Source organism: Canis lupus, chromosome 3, assembly GCF_003254725.2.
Source record: "Canis lupus dingo isolate Sandy chromosome 3, ASM325472v2, whole genome shotgun sequence".
NCBI classification, from domain to species: Eukaryota; Metazoa; Chordata; class Mammalia; order Carnivora; family Canidae; genus Canis; species Canis lupus.
In genome coordinates, this window is record NC_064245.1 from 61,847,536 (window position 1) to 61,869,734 (window position 22,199).

The following is a 22,199-nucleotide window of genomic DNA, read 5'->3' on the forward strand; positions in this document are numbered from 1 at the left end:
ACTGACCGACCGCGCACCGCCGGGCGACGGCGCGGAGCGTAACGAGAGTCCAGGTCGGCCTTTCCGCGCCCGCATATCGGCCTCAGTTCTGTCTCCTGTTAGTGCAGCCTTTGCGAGCAATGGCCCCCTGGTCTCTGCTGTCGGCCAAAACCTGGGCCTGCATCTGCAGCAACTCCAGGGTGCTCGCGACCCGACGTGCCAGGCTCCCGGCCGCAGGCTGGTCCCGGTGGTCTCGGACTGCCTCTCAGGCTGGTGGTGAACGGGAGGGAAGCACAGCCTGGCCCGTGTGCGGGAGCCCGCAGGAGGCGGCGCTCGGCCAGGGCGTCCGGGAGGGCTCCCTGGAGGAGGCCACCTCGGAATTGGGAACTGAAAGGACTAGAATGGAGGAGAGGGAGCCTGGGTGGGAAGAGAGGCTGGCATGTCCGGGAGGGACCGCACGCTGCCTGGTGTACGAGGAGCAGAGGTGGGGAGCGGTGGCGGTGAGGGGAGGCAAGAGCCCTGTTTTGGAGGGATCAGACACCAGGTTGAGTGTGGAGGATCCCAGGGCAGTGGGTGTGAGGAAGGGAAGGACTAAACCCTGGGGGAGACCAGGGACGGAGACCCCGGGCACTCTGGGGCACTCTGGGGCATCTGGCGCAGTTCCAGGGTGTGGAGGGCGCCGCCTGCCTCCGTGTGAATCCCAGCTCCGTTGTTTATGCGGGCCTGGCCAGTCCCCACAGTCCAGCCCCTGCCTCGGAGGGTGAGGGGGAGAGGTGGAGGACCCCACACAGAACCGCATGGTTCATTCAAGGCCCTGGCAGAGGGCTGTGGGTCAGAACCCCAGTAGCAGAGTCTGAGCTCAGCTGCCAGAACTTGGACTTGGACATGGATTTGGCAACAGAAAGCCTGGCTGGCTTGTCCCCACTGTTCTAAGGGAACCCAGATCCAGGCAGTGGCCGTCACCGCTGGTCCCCGGACACCCTCTGGCAGTGAGGCTGTCACTCCAAATGCCTGGGGTGGACTGTTTACTAAGAGGGGCTCTTCAGCCCAGACGATTGAGTCACGTATGGGAACGACAAAGCAGGTCAAAACCAGAGAGCATTAATGGTTCTGTGTCGAGTTTACAAGCAGTCTCTGTTTGATACTTACGTAATTGTAAAAGAATTTGGCATGGTAGAGTGTCAGATAAGTCTGATTCTGCATGAAATAGTGATTTTAAGTTGGAAAGTACAAGATTTTAGTTTGTCATCATAACTGGAATATCAGAATTTACAAATTTAAGAGAAATTAGACCTTTAACACATCTATAGGAATTTTTAAATACTTGATAAGGCAGACAACAGAAATGCTAAAATGTAAGTTTAGATTCTACATTATAAATGCAGTTTGAAGTGTTAAAGGTGGGGAATCCTTGGGTGGCACAGATGGTTAATCATCGGACTCTTGTGGTTTCAGCTTAGGTCATGACTTCACTGGTGGTGGGATTGAGCCCTTCCTCTGGTTCTGTACTGAGCAGGGAGTCTGCTTGATATTCTCTCCCTCTGCCCTACCCCCTTACCCGCAGAATCTCTCTTTCTCTAAAATAAAATAAATATCGAAAAAAATGTGAAAGGGGATTTCAGCCTATAAATGGAACCATATACAACCAATCAAAATGATAGTTATAGATTTTAAAAAATAAGATTAGAGGACATCTGGGTGCCTCAGTGGTTGAGTATCTACCTTCAGCTCAGGGCACAATCCCAGGTCCTGGGATCAAGTCCTGCATCGGGCTCCCTGCAAGGAGCCTTCTCCCTCTGCCTATGTCTCTGCCTCTCTCCGTGTCTCTTGTGAATAAATAAAACCTTTAAAAATAAGATTAGTAATTTGAATTTCACAGCCTAAAGAAAAATTGGGGTTTTCTATTTATAACTTTACTACATCACATTAAAGATGTGAGTTGAGGGGCACTTGGGTGGCTCAGTCAGTTGTGTCCACAACCCTTGTTTTCAGCTCAGGTCATGATCTCCGGGTCTATGAGCTTTTTTTTTTTTTTTTTTCCTAAGGGTTTTTATTTATTTATTCATGAGAGGCACAGAGATATAGAGAGAGGCAGAGAGACACAGGCAGAGGGAGAAGCAGGCTCCACACAAGGAGCCCAATGCGGGACTCGATTCCAGGACTCCAGGATCTCACCCTGGGCAGAAGGCAGACGCTAAACCACTGAGCCACCCAGGCCTCACAGGGTCTGTGAGCTTCAAGTTCTCTCCAAACCTCAGTTGACATTGAACTTGGGGGTATGGACATCCCTGACTTCCTCACAGATAATGCATCTGGCCCTGAATGTTTTCAGCTCAGAGAAAAGACTGAGACCTTGGTACTTCCAAGTGCCACACAGCCAATGTAGATTATTGGGCATCACACGAGAACCCGAATCTGTGATGAGGTCTGAGGATCAGCTTTTTAACTATTTGCAAAGAACCTCTCTCTGCCCAAGTGAGTTTTAGGTACTGTCAGTGAAGGTCTTCTGGCTGCACTTATGCAGAAAATACACTGAAGCAGAATGTCAATTCCCTGGGTGGTCCAGAGAGAGCTTTCACAGCACCAGCTGGACCTGACCTCTCCTGGCTGGCCCTCTTTCCAGGGGCAGTTTGACTCTCTCTCAAAGGGCTCATGAAGGGGGTGACTCAGTGGCTTAGTCCATTAAGTGTCCAACTCTTGGTTTGGACTCAGGTCATGATCTCAGGGTCATGGGATCAAGCCCCACATCAGGCTCTGGGTGTTCTCTGCTCCCTCCTCAAATAAAAATTGTTTTATTTTTTTAAAAGATTATATTTATTCATGAGAGACACACACAGACACACACATGGGACTCGATCCCAGGTCTCCAGGATCACACCCTGGGCCGAAGGCAGCGCTAAACTGCTGAGCCACCAGAGCTGCCCTAAAAGTTGTTTTAAAAGGCTCATGCAGGTAGCCGGGAAGTCTCAGTAAATGAAGGCTATCAACTCTAGAGGGTATGTCAGCTGCTGCTTCTGACAAACCTCAAAGCTCAGTGCTTTGAGCAAATAGGCATTTATTGTTAATGAATCTACAAGTTAGTGGGGGCAGGGGAAGGTTCTGGTTCTGCTGGTATGTAGTATGGGTGAGAACGGCTTCTGCTGGGACAACTGGCTGACCTCATATTGTGTCTCATGTCAGTAGGTCACCCTGGACATCCTCACATTGGGGCCCGGCAGGGTTTCAAGAGAACAAAGAGGAGTTCCAAGGCCACGTGAGGCCCAGCCTCAGAACTGGCACACAGCCACTTCTGCTGTACCCTGTTGGCCAAAGTAAGCCAGCCCAGATTCAAGGACTGAGGGAAATAGACTGCGTCTTAATGGGCAATCATGAGGCAGGGAACCTGGGAGACCAGAGACACTTTGCCATTAATCTGGAATACATGGTCTGCCCTCAGGCCACAACCTCAGGGGATGGCCCAAAGCCTGTTCCCACCCAGGTTGGTATGGAACAGAAGCTCCAGGTACTCTTAAGGCAGCTCTGAGCAGCCACCCAGTCCAAGAGGCCAGTTAGGGACATTGGTATGGGCTGCCAACCAGCATCATTGCCAACAGCATCACAAATATGTTAAGCTATCACCTCTCCCCTCTGCTCCAGAAGTCAGTCTGATAGGTGAAAGGTTTTCCTCCCCTCTTGCCACAGTGCTTGCTTTGGGCTCCCATATAGACCTTCCCCTGCTGCAAGAACTGGCTCAGCAGAGCTTGTTTGGTGCAGGTCAGTGAGACTGGAGCAGATGTTCACACAAGGCTCTGAGGACAGAGAACCCTCCTAATAGAGCCACCAGGGAGTGATGACCCTTCTAACCCTGGATGTCATGAGTGCTACCAGCTTGAAGACAGAACTGCATCAGGCATGTCCTGAAGCCCACCCTATCTTGGATTGCCAGTTATGGGAGTTCGTAATTCATCATTTCAAACTCTCAGTGCTCCTGAGGGACACTATGGACAGGTCATCATCAATGTATTTCCTTGATACCAAATGAAATGGGTTTGAATTCACATGTAACACAGGATGTAAGAAATGTCATGTTTATTTCTTTAAATGAAATTTAATCTGTCCCCAGCTTTTGTGAGAGGGAGGTAGGAAATGTCTCTATGAACCAGGAAATTCCTGGGTTTCTGACACTGTTCAGAATATTGGGGGAGAACCCTGGTGTTCAGTCTGTTCTTGTTACTTCAAGATGCCTATCCTCCTGGTCAGAATGTGCCTGGGGTCCAGCCTCCTTTCCTGAGACACCATCTCACCCCCAGACCCCAGGAGGAAGTCAGGTTTGGGGAGCTCTCTCTCCTGGAAATCCCATCTCCCTGACTGTCCCCCACCCCCATGGACTTGCCCATACTCTATCCTTCCTGGGAGCTGCAGCACATCATGCTTTATTCATGATCCTACATTTCAGCAGCAGGCTTTCATTCAGCCAGCCCTCAAGGTCATGCCCTCTCCAGCCTGGTGCTGGATCCAGAGGAGCCAAGAAGATGAATATGTCCTGGTCTGGGTTCATGTCCGCTGGCTCCAGGTTCCTTCCGTACTGCTGGAGAAGTCTGGGTGATACTCTAAAGTCATGCAAACTTTAGGTCAAGGCCTCTTCTTTTTTTTTTTTTTTTTTTTTTAAGATTTTATTTATTCATGAGAGAGGCAGAGACATAAGCAGAGGGAAAAGCAGGCTCCATGCAGGGAGCCTGATGTGGGACTCGATGCCGGGAGTCCAGGATCACGCCCGATTGGAAGGCAGACGCTCAACCACTGGGCCACCCAGACGTCCCTAGGTCAAGGCTTTTAAAGGGCTGGTTACTTTACTCTTTGAGGACTACCAGCCTCATCAGCAGAATGGGGGTGGGGGACAGTTGCTCCTCTCCATGGGCCCCCTCCCCCGCTATGGCCGCAGTGAGCTTTGCTCGAGGTAAGTCATTTCCTAGTGGCTCCAGCATCCCGGCCACTTCTCCAAGCAGACGCGCACGCCCCACCATACAGGTTACGCAGACTCAGGACAGAGGTGGCTCGGGGCGTTCTCAGGAGCTGCAAGGATAATGCTTTGCGCTGGAATCTGGGCAAGGGCGGCCAGATTTAGCACGTAAAATACAGGGCACCCAGATAAATCTGAGTTGCAGAAAAAGAGCGGATGCATTTTTTAGCGTGTTTGTCCCGCCCAATCACTGCGCTGGCATTTCATCCAGCAACCCGGTTCCGGACAGGTGGACTCTGGGGCGGGCAAGATTGTGGAGCTGGGGGCAGGGACTCCGGGGAGGGGAGGGCGGGCTCGCGGCCGAGGAAGAGGAGGCGCACTCCGCGGGCCGCACGCTTTATTGGTGGGGATCCCCGGGGTCTGGGGGCGTGCCCCGCGCCCCGCGCCCCCCGGCTCAGGCGGCCTCCAGGCGGCGCCAGTGCTAGGCGTCCACGCAGCTCCTCTGCAGCGCCCGCAGCCGGCGCTCGCGGCTCTGCTGCAGCTCTACCCAATGCCTGGACTCCAGCTGCGCCTGCAGGCGGGCAGGCGGAAAGGTCGGCGAGGTCCAGGGCCGCTCCCACCGACCCCCGACCGACCCTCGCCCTCCTCCCCGCCCCCCGGCCTCCCCGCCGGCTCGCAGGGCTCACCCGCGGCTTGGGGCGCGGGGCTCGCGGCGCAGAGATCGGCCCGGAGGCTGCCTGCTTGCGGCGCTCCGCTGCGCTCTCCTCGATCCTGCGCCGCAGCTCCAGCACGCGCTGGTCCTGGGACGGCGGCCCCGGGGCCGCGGACTGTGCTTTCTTCTGTTCCCACCTGCGTGGGCGACGGGGCGGGCTTAGGACCGGCCCTAACCGAAGGTCAGTGATGCCACCGGGAGACACCCTCCGAGGACCGCTGCGGTGCCGCCCCCCAGAGCCACTACCGTTTTACTGTGCACTTAACATTTAAAAAATGCATTCTACGTATATTAGATACGTAGGTATTCGGAGCAAAAAAGTGAAAACCCTCTTGTATCATGCGCTCTCCTTGCCACCCTCTTGCCTAATGGCAACAGCTGCTAATAGAGCTTTGCAGATCTGTGTCATCCTAGGCCATTTTTCCTTCCAAAATGAGGTCTCCCGGAGCCTGGCTCAGTGGTTGAGCTGCTGCTTTTGGCTCATGTGATCCTGGGGCCCTGGGATGGAGTTCTGCATGGGGCTCCCCACAGGGAGCCTGCTTCTCTGCCTGTGTCTGCCTCTCTGTCTCTTTTGAATAAATAAACAATCGAGATCTCAGTACACAGACTATTTCCTGATGCCTTCGGTTTAAGTGCGAATCGCAGCATCAGGGCATGTGCAGGAACGTTCCACCGGCCTCCGGACAGACTGTCCACTCAAATAGTCCTGGTGAGGGCGCCTGGGTGGCTCAGCGGTTGAGCGTCTGCCTTCAGCTCAGGGCATGATCCTGCCGTCCTCCAATCGAGTCCCACATCGGGCTCCCTGCATGGAGCCTGCTTTTCCCTCTGCCTGTGCCTCTGTGTGTGTGTGTGTGTGATAAATAAATATTAAAATCTGTTTTAAAAAATGGTCCTGGTGAATTAATGCCATGAGGTCTGGCTGCACGCAGAGGGTTCCAGGAGCTTTGTTAGCAGGTCTGGACTCCTGAGGGCTCCCCAACACCAGCCAGATTGCATGTGGGGTCTATCTAGCTGAGTCTGGAAGTGGTGAGGTCTCCACAGTACCTGCCACCTTACAGACCTGCCCAATGGCCAGCCAACCATGCCTGGGCAGCCCCCACAGCTGTCACCAAGCAGCAGTCACTCAGTATTAATAGTGACTGTCCTCCCTCCTATACACCCCACCCCAGTTATACACTTCCTCTGGAGTCCTGTGTGCCAGATCCTGAATCAGACTATGCTATGACAGGGCTGGGTGTCATGTCCCCTGGACCAGCCTTGCCTTCCTGTGCTGTGGTATCAGGCCAGGGCCCAAAGGTCAGCCTGACCCCAGGATGTGACACCAATCAGTGCCCTACCACACTGCCATGGGACAGACGCATGGGGCTGGAAGTCACCACATTGTTCCCAAAACAAAAGGGGTATGTGTGTGATGCTCTCCCTTAAAAGACAGTAGTCAAGCGAGATGCTTGAAAATCAAATGCTATATGTGAATCCTAGCCAGTTTCTGGTCTAAAAAGAAAGAAAAAAAATACAGCAAACAGTCTTGGGACCTTAGAGAAACATGGAGAGGCTATTTAGATGACAGGAATTTTTGTTGAATTTTCTAGTTGTGTCATTGTGCTGTGGTTATGTAGGACAATGTCTTTTTTTCAGAAGAGGCACACCAAAGTGTTTGAGAGTGAAGAGTGTCTGAGGTTACAGTTACTTCCAAAGGGGCAGATAAGTAGCTAGCTAGATGAAACACATGGCAAAGGTTGTACTCATGCCCTACATGCAATCATTTTGCGTCCAAGGCCTCACTGCACAATTTTTTCATCATTTTCATATGTCTGAAAGTGATCCAATAAAAGAGTAGGAGTGGAAGAAGCTATTGCAAAGAAACTGCAGGATGGTGGTATGTTGTTGCAGGGAGAACCCACCCAGGTGGAGGCAAAGGCAGGGCAAGACTGGCTCCTTGCTCCTGCCGAGGCACCCACCCCTGGGACCACTGGTACCGACCTCAAGGCCGCAGACCTCCCCATGGCCGCACGGCACAGTGAGATTTGCTCCACCATATTCTGCAGTCCCTGGCTTCTGGCGCGCTTGGCCTGGATGATCTGGTCTCGCTTCTCTTCCTCCTTACGCTGCTGGGTCTCCTTGAGCAGGGCCAGCCGCTCTCGAAGCTCCACCACAGACATCTCCCCTTCCAGGCCATATCCAGGGATCTTCAGGTGATGGGGAGGCCCGAAGCTGGGCGTCAGGCCCATGACCAGCCTGCATGGTTATCTTCTGCACCCTGACCTGCCCTCTGCACCAACACCAGTGCCCCTCCCCCAGGTTCTGGAAGTCTGGCCCCTGTGCTCAGGAGACCTCCTTCCCTCTGCTCAGTAGCACCCCGGCCTCTCCAGCCCTCTGGTGATCACACATCTCAGCTGAGTGCCCTGTAGACCCCTCTACCGTGTTAGGGCCCAAATGGAGCTCGCCACTGTTTCCCCAAGCCAGGCCCTGGGCACCTGGGCAGAGTCCCTCTGGACTTCCCACATCCACTGGGATCAGGCCAGGCTCCCAGACCAGCTCCCATGGCCCTCCCAGGCCTGCTTCCACCTCTCCATATGCTAGCCAGGCCTCTCATGGTGCTTCTCACACAGGCTTCAAGGCATCGGGGCTTTCCTCTCAGCCTCCACTCATCTGGCCTTTGCACACCTACACTCTCCCTACATTGCCCTTCCCACTTGGGCCTGGGGAGTCCCGGGGCCTCCTTCAACATGAAGCCTATCTTGTGAAGCCCTACCTTGCCCACAGCCCCTTCCCTCTTGCCCCCAGAGGTCACAGAGGTCTCCTCGACAGGACTGTGAACTCTTGGGCCAGCCCTAGGCCTCCAGCATGGCAGGTGCAACATCCACAGCTGGGCATGCCACACATGCTAGGTGGATCTTGGCTTTGGGCCAGATCTCCTTTGGTGTTGGTGGGAATTCTGGACATGCCCTCTCATGGCCATGCTAGGCACAGCAAGACATGGGGAGGCTCCCCTAGGACCGGCCGTGTCCTTACCTGGGTCAGGTCCACCAGCTTGCCTTTGCGCATGGGCTGTGTCTCCAGAGCTCGATGTTGAGCGATGAGCTCACAGCGCCGCTTCTGCTCCTCCTTGGCTGCCTCTGCGGTGCGCTGTAGCAGCTCCCGGCTCTCCTCTATCACCTCCTGAACTTGGGGGCCAAGCAGGGTGCTGAGGCTCACAGAGGGCAGTTGGGCTCTCACCAACCATAGCAACTCACTTGAGGCCAGAAGCCAGCATGAGACCTGAGCTGGGAATGGCCTCATGGTACCTGGCCCCCCACCATACCTATCTGCCTTCGGCCCTTCAGGAGCTTCATCTGTGCCACCTTAACATTCTTCTGCACCTCTATCACCTGCTCCACCAGCTCCTTTATGGACCTCTCCTCCTGGAGGCGCCTCTCAGCACACTGCTGCATCAGCTCAGCCGTCTGCTCAAACAACCAACCCACCATGGTCAAAGCTGGAGGGGCCCCCTGGTCTGCTCCAGCCCTGAGAGCAGCATGAGGTCTAGGGAGCAGAACCAGCCCTTGACCTCAAGTCACCTTGGAACCGGGCTCTAAGCTCATCAGCCTCTGGGAGTCCCCTGGAGGTCAGGGCCTACTGGGGAAGTTATACCTCATGTCCTCCCTCCCTCCCTCCCTCCACTGTGGTCCTGGGGAAACCAAGTCAGAACCACGAGTTTGCCCTGGATTCCCACCAGAGCACAGGACATGCTAGCCCCCTTGGGCAGCCTCAGGCTCCCTGTCACATGACCCCCCAGCCATGTCCTGTTGGTCACCCCACTCTCTTCTGATGTGCAGTCTAAACAGCAGAATAGGGGGTAGTTTTGCCACTTGGATGCATGTGACTGGAATCCTCCTGTATCCAGGTGTTCTTGCCTCTTCAACTCTGCACTGCATATATAAGGTTCATAATATTATCTCCTGGATTGTAGCTGACTTATTTTTGTGGCTGTATGTTTTAGGGGAACATATCGCAAACCTTTCATCCATTTTACTGTGGATGGACATTCAGATTGCTTCCTGTTTGATGCTACTGTGTACAATTCGAATCATAGTTTTTAGTCCTCAAGAAACTACAATGCACAATGTGGGATTTACACCTCCTGTCACTGGTCCAGATTGGCCAGGGAGCTATGGAACTCCCAACCCCTGCTGATCCGTGCAGCTAACTAGGGGCTTGTCTTCGGCTGCACAGTAAGTGGGAACCAGCCTGCAGGCAGCTTGGACTTCAGGTGCAGACACCAGGCACGATGTCATCCTTCTATAAAACAATTTGCTGGCATGTATCAAAAATGGCTCTTGACCATCCTTTTCGATGTGTGCCAAAAAAGTAAGGAAGTGCTCACACAACAGAAGGACAGAGGCAGTCAGAGGGACACAGGAGCCAACCTGAAAGAGCTCAAAGGCCCAAGGCCCAAGCTCACAACACAATACTGCCCTGTTGGTTTATAACACAAAATGTAAAATACACATTCATGAGTCCCCCTGAAAGAAGTGATTGAGTAAATAAATAAGTGAGGGAGTAGAGAAAGTCATTCGTGCAGAAGAATTCTCAGCAGGTGCCCACTCCTTGAGTGTGGGCTCTGCTTAGAGACCCCTTCTGCGGAGTACTGTCCAGTGGGTGAGGATGACAGCAGCAGAGAAACCTGGCAGACACAGCTTTGGCCAGGGGACCAAGTCAACATCACAGTGATGAGTCTGTTGAAAGCAGATGCCCTTGAGAGGATGTGATGGGAAGAGCACTTCACCTCTGCGGGCTTCCTCCCAAAACCCACAACCCCAGTCTAACTATGACAAGAACAACAGACACATCCCCACCAAGGGGCGATCTACAGGATACCTGGTCAGCTCTTCTCCAACTATTGAAGTCATCAAAACCAGGAAAGCCTGAGAAGCTGTCACACCCAAAAAGAATCTGAGACATGACTCTTTGAGGGTCCTGGGACAGGAAAGGGCATTTGTGGGAAAAGATGAGCTAAAATCTAAACAAAGTGTGGAGTTCAGTGAAGAGTCATGTACCAATGTTGCCTACTTAGCTGTGACAAATATACCATGGCACAGTGGGCCAGAGTCTCCCCCACCCCGCCCCAAACTAACATCTACCTGGAACCTCAGAATGTGATCTCATGTCCAATTAGTTGAGGATCTCAAGATGAAACCATCCTGGGTTTAGGGTGGGCCCTCAATTCAATGACCAATGTTCGTAAGGAGAGGACACAGAGAGACGTGGATGCATGACACATGTCTCTGTGAGGATGGAGGCAGAACTGGGGTGAGGCCGCCACAAACCATGGAGTTCCTGGGGTCACCAGAAGCTGGAAGAGGTGAGGAAGGATCCTTGCCAATAAATGTAGCCAGGACCATGGCCCCCTGCCACCTTCCTTGATCTTAGACTTGGGGCCTCAGGAACTATGATGTGAGCCCTCCAGGTTGTGGTGCTTTGTTGTGGCAGCCTGGACACCCGGTATGGTGATGGAAGATGCGGCCAGCAGAGTGCTGGGTGAAGAAGGGATGGGGGAAGGTGTTGGCGGGGGTGGGGGGGACACACGGGAACTCTCTGTACTATCTTTGCAACTTTTCTGTGACTCTTAAAACAGCTCCAAAATATAAAGTATATTGTTTAAAAGTAGCTTCAAAAACTTGGTAATAAGTAGAAAATGCTCATGTGGAAATCTGAGGTGTAAAGAGGTGAGCTACCAAAATCTGCGAGGATTTTGGTACTTACCTCATGTGTGTAAATGACGACAAAGAATAAATGAGCTGTGGGTGAGGAGGCCTGCGCTGTGGTGTCCCCAGGTCCCCAGCTAGGCTGTACCTCAGGAACAGTCAGGAGGGAGGGCAAGAGGCAGCATCTCCAGGCTCTCCGTAAATGGGCGTGGAACAGGGGTGTGGGTGGTGCAGGAGCATGGAAGAGGCCCAAAAGGAGGAAGACATGCAGGACTTCAAGTGCCATCTCTGCCTGGACCAACTTGACCACCTCAGGCCCTGCCCCTGTCTTTGCTGGCAAGTAAAGATGAAGGTTCCCACCTCCTCAGCACCCCCAGAGAGGTGCAGAGGGCAGGGCAGCTGGAAGGGCTCCAGTGGACCAGGCCATAGCATTGGAACCTCTGACCAGCCACGGCAAAAGTTAGTTAAATAAGACACAAGGGCTGAGTCATCATCCAACATGAACCATACAAGAGAAATTAAAATCCCCTTCTCTTCAAATATTTAGTGCCATCTACTGTGCCTAGTTCATATAAAACATATGAGTGATGTAAATGCATATAACTGGACATTCCAGGATGGGGAAAGAAGCCACTGGGCTTATAAAAGATGCTCCAGTCAGGGTTAGCCAGACTTTGAAGGACACTATTTGGGGTTGGGGTGCTGTCCCCAAGCAGCCTAATTATGACAGTCTGTCTACAAGGCTGAGGGGAGTATTCAGATGAATACCCAGATGTGGCTGGGCTGTCAAACCCTCTCCGGGTGCTTTCTCCCCATACTGTTGTTGGGTGGCCTGCAACGCCTTTGGTTCTTACCTGGAGATCTTTTACTCACAAGACCTTTGGGGTCAGGAGGGATGGTGCTAGATCATGCCAAGATATTGGAGAGGATGTGGGCACCCCTACCACTCGCCTAGGAAGATGCAGGAGCCCGTGTGGGCCTCGGAAACCCGCCTGCCCTACAATCACCCCATCTCTGGACATAGTGTCAGGATGGCAGACCATCTGCCAGTGAACATCACTCACACAAGCAGGCTGACAAAAGGATGGGGCTGCACAGCCAACCTCTGTCACCATTCCTGGAAGGAAGACTGGCAGTGGAGGCAGTGTGTGTGTGTGTGTGTGTGTGTGTGCGCGCGCGTGTGTGCATGCGTGCACATGCGTGCGCAGAGGTGGCCTGGTTCACGTAAACATTAATCCAGGGAAACAGGACTGGCAGTTAATGCAAGATACAGTCAACTTCAGAACAAAGGAAATTACCAGGCAGAGGGACTAAGAACACCCAGCAATTTTAAACGTATATGCATCAGACAACAGGGCTGCAAAATATGAGCAGCAAACACTGATGTGACCAAGAGGAGAAGACAACAACTTCACAATTATAGGTGAATACTTCACACTCCTTCTCCAGTGACCAGGAGACAACTAGATGCAGGGTTAGCGAGGATGTGGCCGATCTCAACGACTCTCTCAACCAGCAGGAGCTGCCCATCCATATGGAACACACAGCAACAGTGCAATACTCATTCTTCTCCAAAGGCACCGAACACAGTGTGATCGGCAACATCCGGGCCACAGAACCAATCTCGGCAAATTTACAATTGTTGAAATCATACAGGGGTGTGTTCAACAATTACAATGGAGTCACAATGGAAATCAGAGACAGAAAGATAACAAGAATATCCCCACATTCTTGGAAACTAAACAACACACTTCTAAGTAGTCCATGGGCCAAAGGGAAAAATCTGAAGGAAGATGAAAAAATACATCAAATTGAATGAAAATGAAATACAATATATCACAATTTTTGGGACATGGCTAATGCAGTAAATAAAAGGGAAATGAATAACACTGAATGTTCGCAATAGAAAAGCAGAGAAGTCTCTTACCAGTAATTTAAGCTCCATATCAAGTGCCTAGAAGAAGCAGAGCAAAATAAACTCAAAGTGAGTAGAATGAAGGAAATAGTGAAGAGCAGAGATCAATGACGTTGAAAACAGCAAAAACAGTAAAGAAAAATCAATAAAAAAAGCTGGTTCTTTGAAAAGATTGATGAAATTGACAAATCTCTAGCAAGACTTACAGAAGAAAAGCAAAAAAGTACAACCCTACCAATATCAAGAATGAAACAGGTTATGTCGCTATAGATCATACAGATATTAAAAAAAGGATGATAATAGAATATTACAAACAACTCTACGTGCATACATTTGACAACTTAGTGAAATGGGCAAATTCCTTAAAAAAACACAAATGACCACAACTCCCCCATTATGAAGCAGATCATTTGAATAGTCCTATATCTTTTACAGAAATTAAATTTGTAATTTGAAAGCTTTCAAAAAAGAAATTTCCCGGCTTAGATGATTTCACTGGAGAATTTTGCAAAATGTTGAAAGAATTAACACCAAATCTCCCCTAGAGATAAATGAAAGAGGAAAGAAGACCTCCAAATTCACCTTAACAAAGCTGGTGTGACCCTGACAACAAAATTAGACCAAGTCAGGAAAAGAAAAGCACAGAGTAACATTATGCATGAAACTCTCTGTAGAAACACTTGAACAAAATAAAAATAGTAGCAAATGGAATTAGCAAATGTAAAAAGAATTAAGTACCATAACCAAGTGGGGTTTATGGTAGAGATGCAAAGCTGGTTCAATATTTGAAACTCCATCATGTGATTAAGAATTCATCATTTTGTCACGAATCTACTATATTCACCACCCAAAGAAAAGTCACATGATCATATCCATTGATGCAGAAAAGCATTTGATGAAATTCAACACCTTTTCCTAATAAAAACTTGTGGAACTTTCATCAACATGATGGAGAGTATATCCAACATCAGTCCTTAATGGTAGAAGACTGATTTCCCCTGATATCATGAACTAGGCATAAATTTATGCTCTCATTCTTCTCCAACACAGTCCTGGAAGTTTTAGCCAGAGCAATATGTCAGAAGAGCAAATTATAGGAATGCAGGTCAGAAATAAAGAAATGAACTGTTCTTTATAGATGACATGATTGTCTACATAGAAAATCCTAAGGAATGTACAATAAAACTCTTTGTCCTAGAAAAATAAGGGAGTTCAGCAAGGTCACAAGATAAAAGATCAATACACAAAAGTCAATTACATTTTAATATTACTAGCATTGGAGCACCTGGGTGGCTCAGTGGTTGAGTGTCTGCCTTTGGCTCAGGGTGTGATCTCGGGGTCCTGGGATCGAGTTTCACATAAGGCTCCCTGCAGAGGAGAGCTTCTCCCTCTGCCGATACCTCTGCCTCTCTCTCTCTGGTTTTCATGAATAAATAAATAAATAAATAATCTTAAAAAAATATTACTAGCATCAAATACATGGACAACAGAATTGAAAATACAATCCCATTTACAATTCCTCAAAAAGGAAATCCTTAGGCACAAATCTTATAAAACATTTACAGGACTCAGATACTAAAAACTATACAACACAGATGAAAGAAATAAAAGATTTAAATAATTGGGGAGACATAGTGCATTCATGGATTAGAAGACTCAAATGGTTGGCCATGAAAGTGGATCCAGATCTCAGACTGTGTACAAGAATAAACTTTGAGTAGATTTGAGATCCAGATGTAAAAATGAAACATAAATACTAGAGGGGAGCCTGGGTGGCTCAGTCAGTTAAGCGCCTGCTTTCGGTTTGGGTCATGATCCCAGTGTCCTGGGATTGAGTCCCACATTGGGCTCCTTGCTCAGTGGGGAGCTTGCCCTTCTCTCTTCCTCTGCCTGCTGCTCCCCCTCTGCTTGTGCTCTGTCTCTCGCTTTCTCTCTCCCAAATAAATAAATAAAATCTAAAAGAAAAAAAATGCTAGAGAACATATGGATGAACTGCTCTCTAACATGGGTATAGGAAAAACTTTTCAACTTTCAAAATGTGGACACAATAAAAGGAAAGCTTGATAAGTTTGCCTTGCAAAATACATCATAGCAAAGCCAAGTGACCAACTGGAGGAAATTGCCTATAATATTTTATAAAGGGTTACTTTCCCTAATGTGTAAAGAACTCTTAAAATAAATCAAAGCAATAAAGGCTAAGAGCTGATTGGAAAGTGCCTGACCCATCTTTAGCCCCGGAACACTCAGTGGGGGAGGAGACCGCATCTGCCATAGGTAGTGCTAGGGAAACTGGACCCTTACCTTACACCACACACAAATATCAATTCAGAGTGGACTACAGACTTGAACATAAGACCTGAAATCACAAACTTCTAGAAGAAAACAGGAGAAAAACTCCCTCAAAGTGGCCTTACAATTATTATTATTATTATTATTATTATTATTATTATTATTATTATTTTGATTTGACATCAAAAGCATGGGCAACAAGAACAGAAATGAACTACTGAAACCACATCAAAGGTCTCAGTGCAGCAAAGGAAACGGCCAGCAAAACGCAAAGGCCCCTGTGGAATGGGAGAAAGCTTCTGCATACCATATGTCCATCTAGTAGGGGGTTAACATCCAAAATGCACAAGGTACTCACACAACGTAGTAGCAAGAAAAGCCAAATACCGTGGCTAAAACATGGGGAAAGGACGTGAAAATTTTCCTAAAGACGATGAACAAATGGTCAACGGGTATTTGGAAAGATGCTTGTCATCACTAATTATCAGAGAGAAGCAAATCAGAATGTCAGTGAGGTATCACCTTACACCTGTGAGGAATTGCTGTGATAAGCATTGGTGAGGATGTGGAGAAAAGGGACTGTTGGTGGGAGTGTAAGTTGGTGCAGCCATTATGGAAAATGGTATTTTAATTTTTCCTCAAAAAATTAAAATTATTAGATTTTATTTTTATTTTATTCTTTTAAGATTTTATTTATTCATGAAAGACATATACACAGAGAGAGAGAGACAGAGAGAGAGACACACAGGAAGAGGGAGAAGCAGACTTCCTGAAAGGAGCCCGATGTGGGACTCGATTCCAGATCCTGGGGTCACACCCTGAACCAAAGGCAGACACTCAACCGCTGAGCCACCCAGGCGTCCCCCAAATTATCAGATTTTAAAAAAAGATTCTATTTATTTATTTATCTGAGACACACACACAGAGAAAGAGAGAGCAGAGGAGAGAGAAAATCTAAAGCAGACTCTGGTCTGAATGCAGAGCCCGACATAGGGCTCGATCCCACAACCCCAAGATCATGACCTGAGCTGAAACTAATAGTCGGACACTCAATCAACTGAGCCACCCAGGTGCCCCTAGAATTACCACTTTTTAAAAGTCATCTCTGCACCCAGCGTGGGGCTCATACTCAGGACCTTGAGATCAAGAGTCACATGCTCTACAGACCAAGCCATTTGGGTACCCCTAGAACCACCAGTTTTAAAAATTGGAACCCAGAAGTGATCCCATGTCCAATATATATTCAAAAGAAATAAAATCACTATTTTGAAGAGATATCTGCACTCCCATGCATATTGTAGCATCATTCACAATAGCCAAGATTTGGAAACAACCTAAGTGTCTGACAGATGACATGGAAATACTACGTAGCCTTAAGAAAGAAGGAAATCCTGCCACTTGCAAAACCATGGGTGAACCTGGAACATATTAAGTGAAATAAGCCAGACACAGAAGGACAGCTGCTGTAGGGTCTCAGTTGTATGCGGAATCTAAACCAGTCCAAGTCATGGTAACAGAGATGAATGGTGGTAGCCAGGGGCTGGCACAGTGGGAACGGGGAGGTGCCAGTCCAACACGGAGCTCGATCTCAGGACCCTGAGATCCTGACCTGAGCTGGAATCAAGAGTCGGATGCATAACTGACTGAGTTGCCGGGGCACCCCTGTCACACCACACACCTTAACCATACGTGAGTCTAACTTGTCAATTGTGTCTCATTAAAGCTGTGAAGAAATGGACCAAAGCCCTGAAGAGGTCATTCCCAGGAGCGGGCCTTCAGTATATGAAAACACGCTCAGCCCCACACATAACAAATGACACGCGCATTGACGCCTCTTCTCGCTCACAGGCTCAGCATGAATCTCAATGGGGAGGGGTGCGTGCTGCAGGGGTCCCGAGGCCCAGCCCCTCGCACACCACCCAGGAAAGGCAACATGGCATCTCTGGTAAAACCACTTGCTTGAGGGCAATACCACAAAAGCCCTGCGCTGCTTGGCTCCTTTCTGACATAGCAACATCCAACGTGGAGTTCACCTGGAAAGTCTCCCTCCACTAAGGGTTGTGGCGGCCCCCAGAGCCCAGGGCACTGCGAGGCCCACTGCAAAGAACAGGCTTTCGGGGGAGCCCTGGTTGGGGGCCTCCACCTAGGCCACCTGTCCTAGCAGGGGGACGAGCCCAGGTTGATATGCCGACAGCTTCTGAAGTGGTGACCTCCACAGACCGCCCTGGGAGAGGACACCAGATGCAAACATGCCCCATGTTGGCTTGTCAGAAGTTTCTGCCAGAATCTCAGGTCTTCATGTGTGGATGTGGGGGCCAACTGACTCTGCTGGTAGGGGCTGGGAGGGGGCAGTCGGGACCAGAAGCACTGGCCAGACCCCTGCTCTGAGCACCTCCAGGACCCCCGCCCGTCAAGGTGGGGAAGGAGGAAGCACACCTGCGCTACACGGTCAGCTTGCACCCCGGGCCCCTGGCTGCTCCTGTGAGCGGCACATCACCTCCTCCTTCTTCTGGTCGGCCTTCTGCTTGTTGCCCTGCCTGAGGAGCTGCCGGGCCAGGATGGCCTCCTCGCGGCTGAGCTTCCCCTGCAGCCTCCGGCACTCGCCTGCAGCCAGCGCCTCCTCCTGGTCCTTCGCCTGCATCTTCTTCTGCCACTCAAGAAACTCAGAGAAGTCGCCTGCACCATCCACAAGCTTATCCACCCTGGGGAACAGGGGGGGCGGTTAGAGGCAGGGTTTGGATTCCCTCCCGATCAGGACCTGTGCCGGCCATGGGGACGCCGCTGCCTCCCCTGGGGACAGTGGCCTCACAGGCATGGGGCACTCTTCATCCAATGCCAGCCACATCCCCACCCCCACTGTCCACCTGTCCCCATCCTGTGCACCCACCCTTCAGCCATATCTCCCTGCCCCTGCTTCCTGTATAGTCACCAGACTGTCCATTGGCCTTACTCCATCTACCTGTCTGTCCATCTACATTCCTCTGCCCGCTTGTCTATCCTCTCATCCATCTGAGCAGCCACCCAAACTCCCACCACAGCCCACTTCTGGGGTAAGCACAGGGGTCTGCCGTGCCGGTGGTCTGGGAGTGGGGGTAATTGGGAAGAGGTCTGGAAAGGAGGTGACCCCTGAGAGAGGTTTAGGCTGGGCTGGCTTTCTGCTAAGGCCCCTTATATGTGGTCCATTTCCCCCACTGAGCCAGGATTATCTTCCTGAACAGGATTATCTGCCCTGAACACTGGCCCCACAGTCTCCCTCTTCTCCCAGAACAGCCGTCCCTGCACCCCCTCCTCTGAAGCAGGATGAGGAGCTGCCGACCCCACCTCTGCAGCTCTTTCTCCACCTGCCGCTGGTATAAAGACCCTTCTCGGAGGATGGCAGCAGTGTTCAGCTTGACTGGGACATTGTTGGGCTGCAGGAGAGAGGAGGGCACAGAACAGAACAAGAAGTGGCGTCCAGGCCAGGAGGTGGGCATCCAGGGAGAAGACACTGGGACCAGCACCTGTGCCCACTGTGACCAGGTCAGGATCACCTCTCACCTTGTAGAATGTCAACTTTGGAGTCTTCAGGATTCTGGGCATGAATCGGAGCTGCAGCTTCTTCTCGGAGCCCTGTGGACATCAGAGCCTGGCACCTGTGCCCACTGGGTGCCCTTAAATGCATTCTGGGAAGGTGGTAGATCCTGCACCCCCAGGAGAGCCAGCACATTCCTCTCTATCGTAACTGCTGCTGCCTGGCCAGCCCCCTGCACACGGCCCCCTCCCCCGACCCCTACCCCCAGCAGCACTTCAGTTCTCTAGCACCCTCCCCAGCCTTCCTGGAGGGTTGAGACTCCCAAGCAGGGGCAGGGAAGGTATGGGTTCCCAAGCAGGGGAGCTTGCACTTCAGGGCTCGGGCTCTGCCCCCACCCCAGCTGCCCCTGGGGCTGGTTTCCATGACCTTTCCTGGCTGTCCCCCAAGCTTGCTCTGTGCCAGCTGCTGCTGCCCTGCAGACACTCCCAGGACGTCCCCCACAGCCCCAGTGTGTGGAGCCATGGGTCAGAGGGTGCCCCCAGGTCACGCTACTCTGCTGGTTGCCCACTCCTCCGCCCGCCCCCATCTGCTGGGGGGGCCGGGGCATCTCTGCCTCATGCAGCTGCGGCCAGGGGGGCCCACGGCAGGGAGGGCAGGCCAGGCCCAGCTCCTCTGGAGTGAGCACCCACCCAGAACTGGCCTTCCTCGTCCTACTCTGTTTACTTTCTCTTTACTGACAAACATATCTTGGGTTTTTGTTTTTCTTATAGAAACATTAAGTGGTCAGTAGGGAACTCTGGGAACACCCAGAGAGCATTGAAGATGTGTGCCCGCGTCCTCACCTGCGCACTTAAGCTGCTCTCAGCCCAGCTCGGGGAGCAAGCACTGTCTCAGCCTCATGGGAAGCCTGCCCCCTATGAGCCAAACCTGAAAAGGCTGAATGAGGGGCTCATCATGTCGCCGCTAACAGGGCACAGGGAGGAATGTTTCCATGTTGTAAGAAAATGCCACCATGAAGACTGGCCCAGGGTATAGAGGGCTGGGATTACCTGCACCAGGGTCGTACCCCGGGACCTGGGCACCGCACACCGCATCTCCTCGATGTTCACCTTCAGCAGCAGCTCCTGCAAGCAGCAACACATGCCTCTGGCCCCCCTGGGCACCACCTAGCATCCTCGGGTCTCAGAAGGGGCAGAGGCACAGACCAGCTCCAAACTGCTCTCTTTTTCCATATAACACCCTGGAGGGGGCAGCCCGGGAGGCTCAGCAGTTTAGTGCCACCTTCGGCCCAGGGCCTGATCCTGGAAACCTGGGATGGAGTCCCATGTCGGGCTCCCTGCATGAAGCCTGCTTCTCCCTCTGCCTGTGTCTCTGCCTCTCTCTCTCTCTCTCTCTCTCTCTCTCTCTCTCTCTCTCTCTCTCTCTCTGTCTCTCATTAATAAATAAATAAAATCTTTTTAAAAAAGAAAAAAAAAAACACTCTGGAGGGGTCTAGGAAGGCAGGAGTCGAGGGAGACATCTGACCTCAGCCTTCCAGCGATTATATCTCCTGGTCATCTCTAGTTGCTCCTGCTCCTTGGGCGGGTGGTAGGTACTCCTGGGGATCTGGTGGGTGGTGGGAAAAGAGCTTGTGGTCAGTGGCTATGATTCAGAGGAAGGTGTAGACCTCAGCATGAGGAGAGCAGGGATCCACTGGGCAGGCTCCAGTTCAACTGGGCTTCCCCACAGTTGGGTGGGGTCCCCTGAACACTCCTGGTCTGCCCAGAGGACCCTCAGTCCTGGGAAGAGCCCAGCCCCCCACTGGCTCACAGCCTGTGCCCACTGCTGATGTCTGCACTTACTGGTTTTGGCTTGGTCATGACAGGGACCGGCTCAGGCACTGGAATGGCACGGGGTCGGGGAACAGTCAGGTTGAACTCCTTGGGCTCTGTGACCTTGGCCTTGGTCTTTGGAAGAGGGGACTGATTGGTCATCACTTTCTCCAGCTGCTTGATCAGCTCCTGGACCTCTGGCTGCCATCTTGAAGGCAAAGGTAGGAGCAGCAGCTTAGAGCCACTTTCGAAGCAGGTCAATGAGGGCACAGCCCTTGGGATGCAAAGGACCCCCCCACTAAGCACACCCGGGGCTACTTGAGGGTGGGGCACTCTGCACTGAGTGCAAGCCACACCCTGGAGCCACAGGGCAGGTGAGGAAGCAGAGCCAGAAGCATCAGGTCCCAGCCCAGCTGCCAAGTGAGAGGGGAACTAGGAACACCGAACCATCTCCGCTGCAGGAGCCCAGCGAGTCTGAGGGGGGTGGTGGCAGTGGGGACATGGAGCTAATCTGGGGCAGCAGATGGCCCAGGGGAAGGAGGCCTGGGGAAGCTGGAGATTCTTGGACGTTCCGGGAGCTGAGCTGTCAGTGACTGGTGGAGAAGGGGCTCTGGGAGTAGGGCGGGGCAGGGTAGAGCCTGGGGTGGGGGTGCCCCAAGCAGGGTTTTGGGCAAGGCGTGGTGCTGCCCACGTCCCAGGCGGGCATAGCCCACATCACCAGTCTGACCATTAGAGCAACCTTGAGGGCAGATAGCATGGTTTCAATGGCCCCTGCCCCAGCTTGAGGACCACGGCCCCCAGAGGAAAGAAGAGCTTGTCCAAGGGCCAGCGGGGAGTGGGGATTTCGGGGTGGGGGGAGGCAGGCAGGGCAGGGCAGGCCTGGGATGCAGCAGGTCCCAGAGCGGTAGTGTTAGGCTACGGTTGGGGTGGTGGGCAGGGGGCACCCTGGAAGCAGGCTGAACCCAGGCCTGGGCCCCTGGTGGCAGCCCTGTGGATGGATGGTGAATCCAGCCTGGCTGGGACTGAGGACTTTCCTCCAGAACAGAGGCAGCTCCAGGGACACCCCGAGACCCCAGGGCCATGGTTTTCTTCCCCACAGAAGGGCTTCTGTCTTCCCCAGGCCTCTGGGTCTCCTGTATGCAGCTGCACAGTGGTCTGCTTGGGCCCAAACAGTCCCTCTGTCCCCAGGAAGATAAAGTGGCCCCCCCAACCCCCCCATCAGAAGGGAAACAATGGGGGCAGCTTCACCCTGACCCCAGCAGCCTCGCGGAGCCCAAGGGCAGGGCCTCCCACTGTGGGTCCTGGCTTATACCAGTGAAGCTGGCATTTGGGACACAGGGCCAGGCAGCGAGGGCAGCT

General features: G+C 51.9%; 2 protein-coding genes across 6 annotated transcripts in view; one reads left to right on the forward strand and one right to left on the reverse strand.

The window, feature by feature from the left end:
* The window catches only part of ZFYVE28 (zinc finger FYVE-type containing 28), a 159,159-nt gene that overhangs the window by 245 nt on the left and 136,715 nt on the right, over positions 1 to 22,199 (forward strand). The window lies entirely within an intron of this gene.
* The window catches only part of CFAP99 (cilia and flagella associated protein 99), a 40,114-nt gene continuing 22,499 nt past the window's right edge, over positions 4,585 to 22,199 (reverse strand). The window contains exons 6-17 of one of the 5 annotated variants that reach the window (XM_049108576.1): positions 20,871 to 21,048; positions 20,554 to 20,634; positions 20,079 to 20,153; positions 19,056 to 19,127; positions 18,840 to 18,928; positions 18,016 to 18,220; positions 13,242 to 13,268; positions 8,932 to 9,073; positions 8,643 to 8,794; positions 7,611 to 7,816; positions 5,605 to 5,767; positions 4,585 to 5,031 (exon numbers count right to left, since the gene is read on the reverse strand). In XM_049108576.1, coding sequence (XP_048964533.1) covers positions 4,921 to 5,031; positions 5,605 to 5,767; positions 7,611 to 7,816; positions 8,643 to 8,794; positions 8,932 to 9,073; positions 13,242 to 13,268; positions 18,016 to 18,220; positions 18,840 to 18,928; positions 19,056 to 19,127; positions 20,079 to 20,153; positions 20,554 to 20,634; positions 20,871 to 21,048 — 1,501 coding nt within the window. In that variant the 3' untranslated portion in view covers positions 4,585 to 4,920. Of the gene's footprint in view, positions 5,490 to 5,604; positions 5,768 to 7,610; positions 7,817 to 8,642; positions 8,795 to 8,931; positions 9,074 to 13,241; positions 13,269 to 18,015; positions 18,221 to 18,839; positions 18,929 to 19,055; positions 19,128 to 20,078; positions 20,154 to 20,553; positions 20,635 to 20,870; positions 21,049 to 22,199 lie in introns of all 5 variants that reach the window. The other 4 variants (XM_049108577.1, XM_035714197.2, XM_025437383.3 and 1 more) reach the window with 4 other exon arrangements.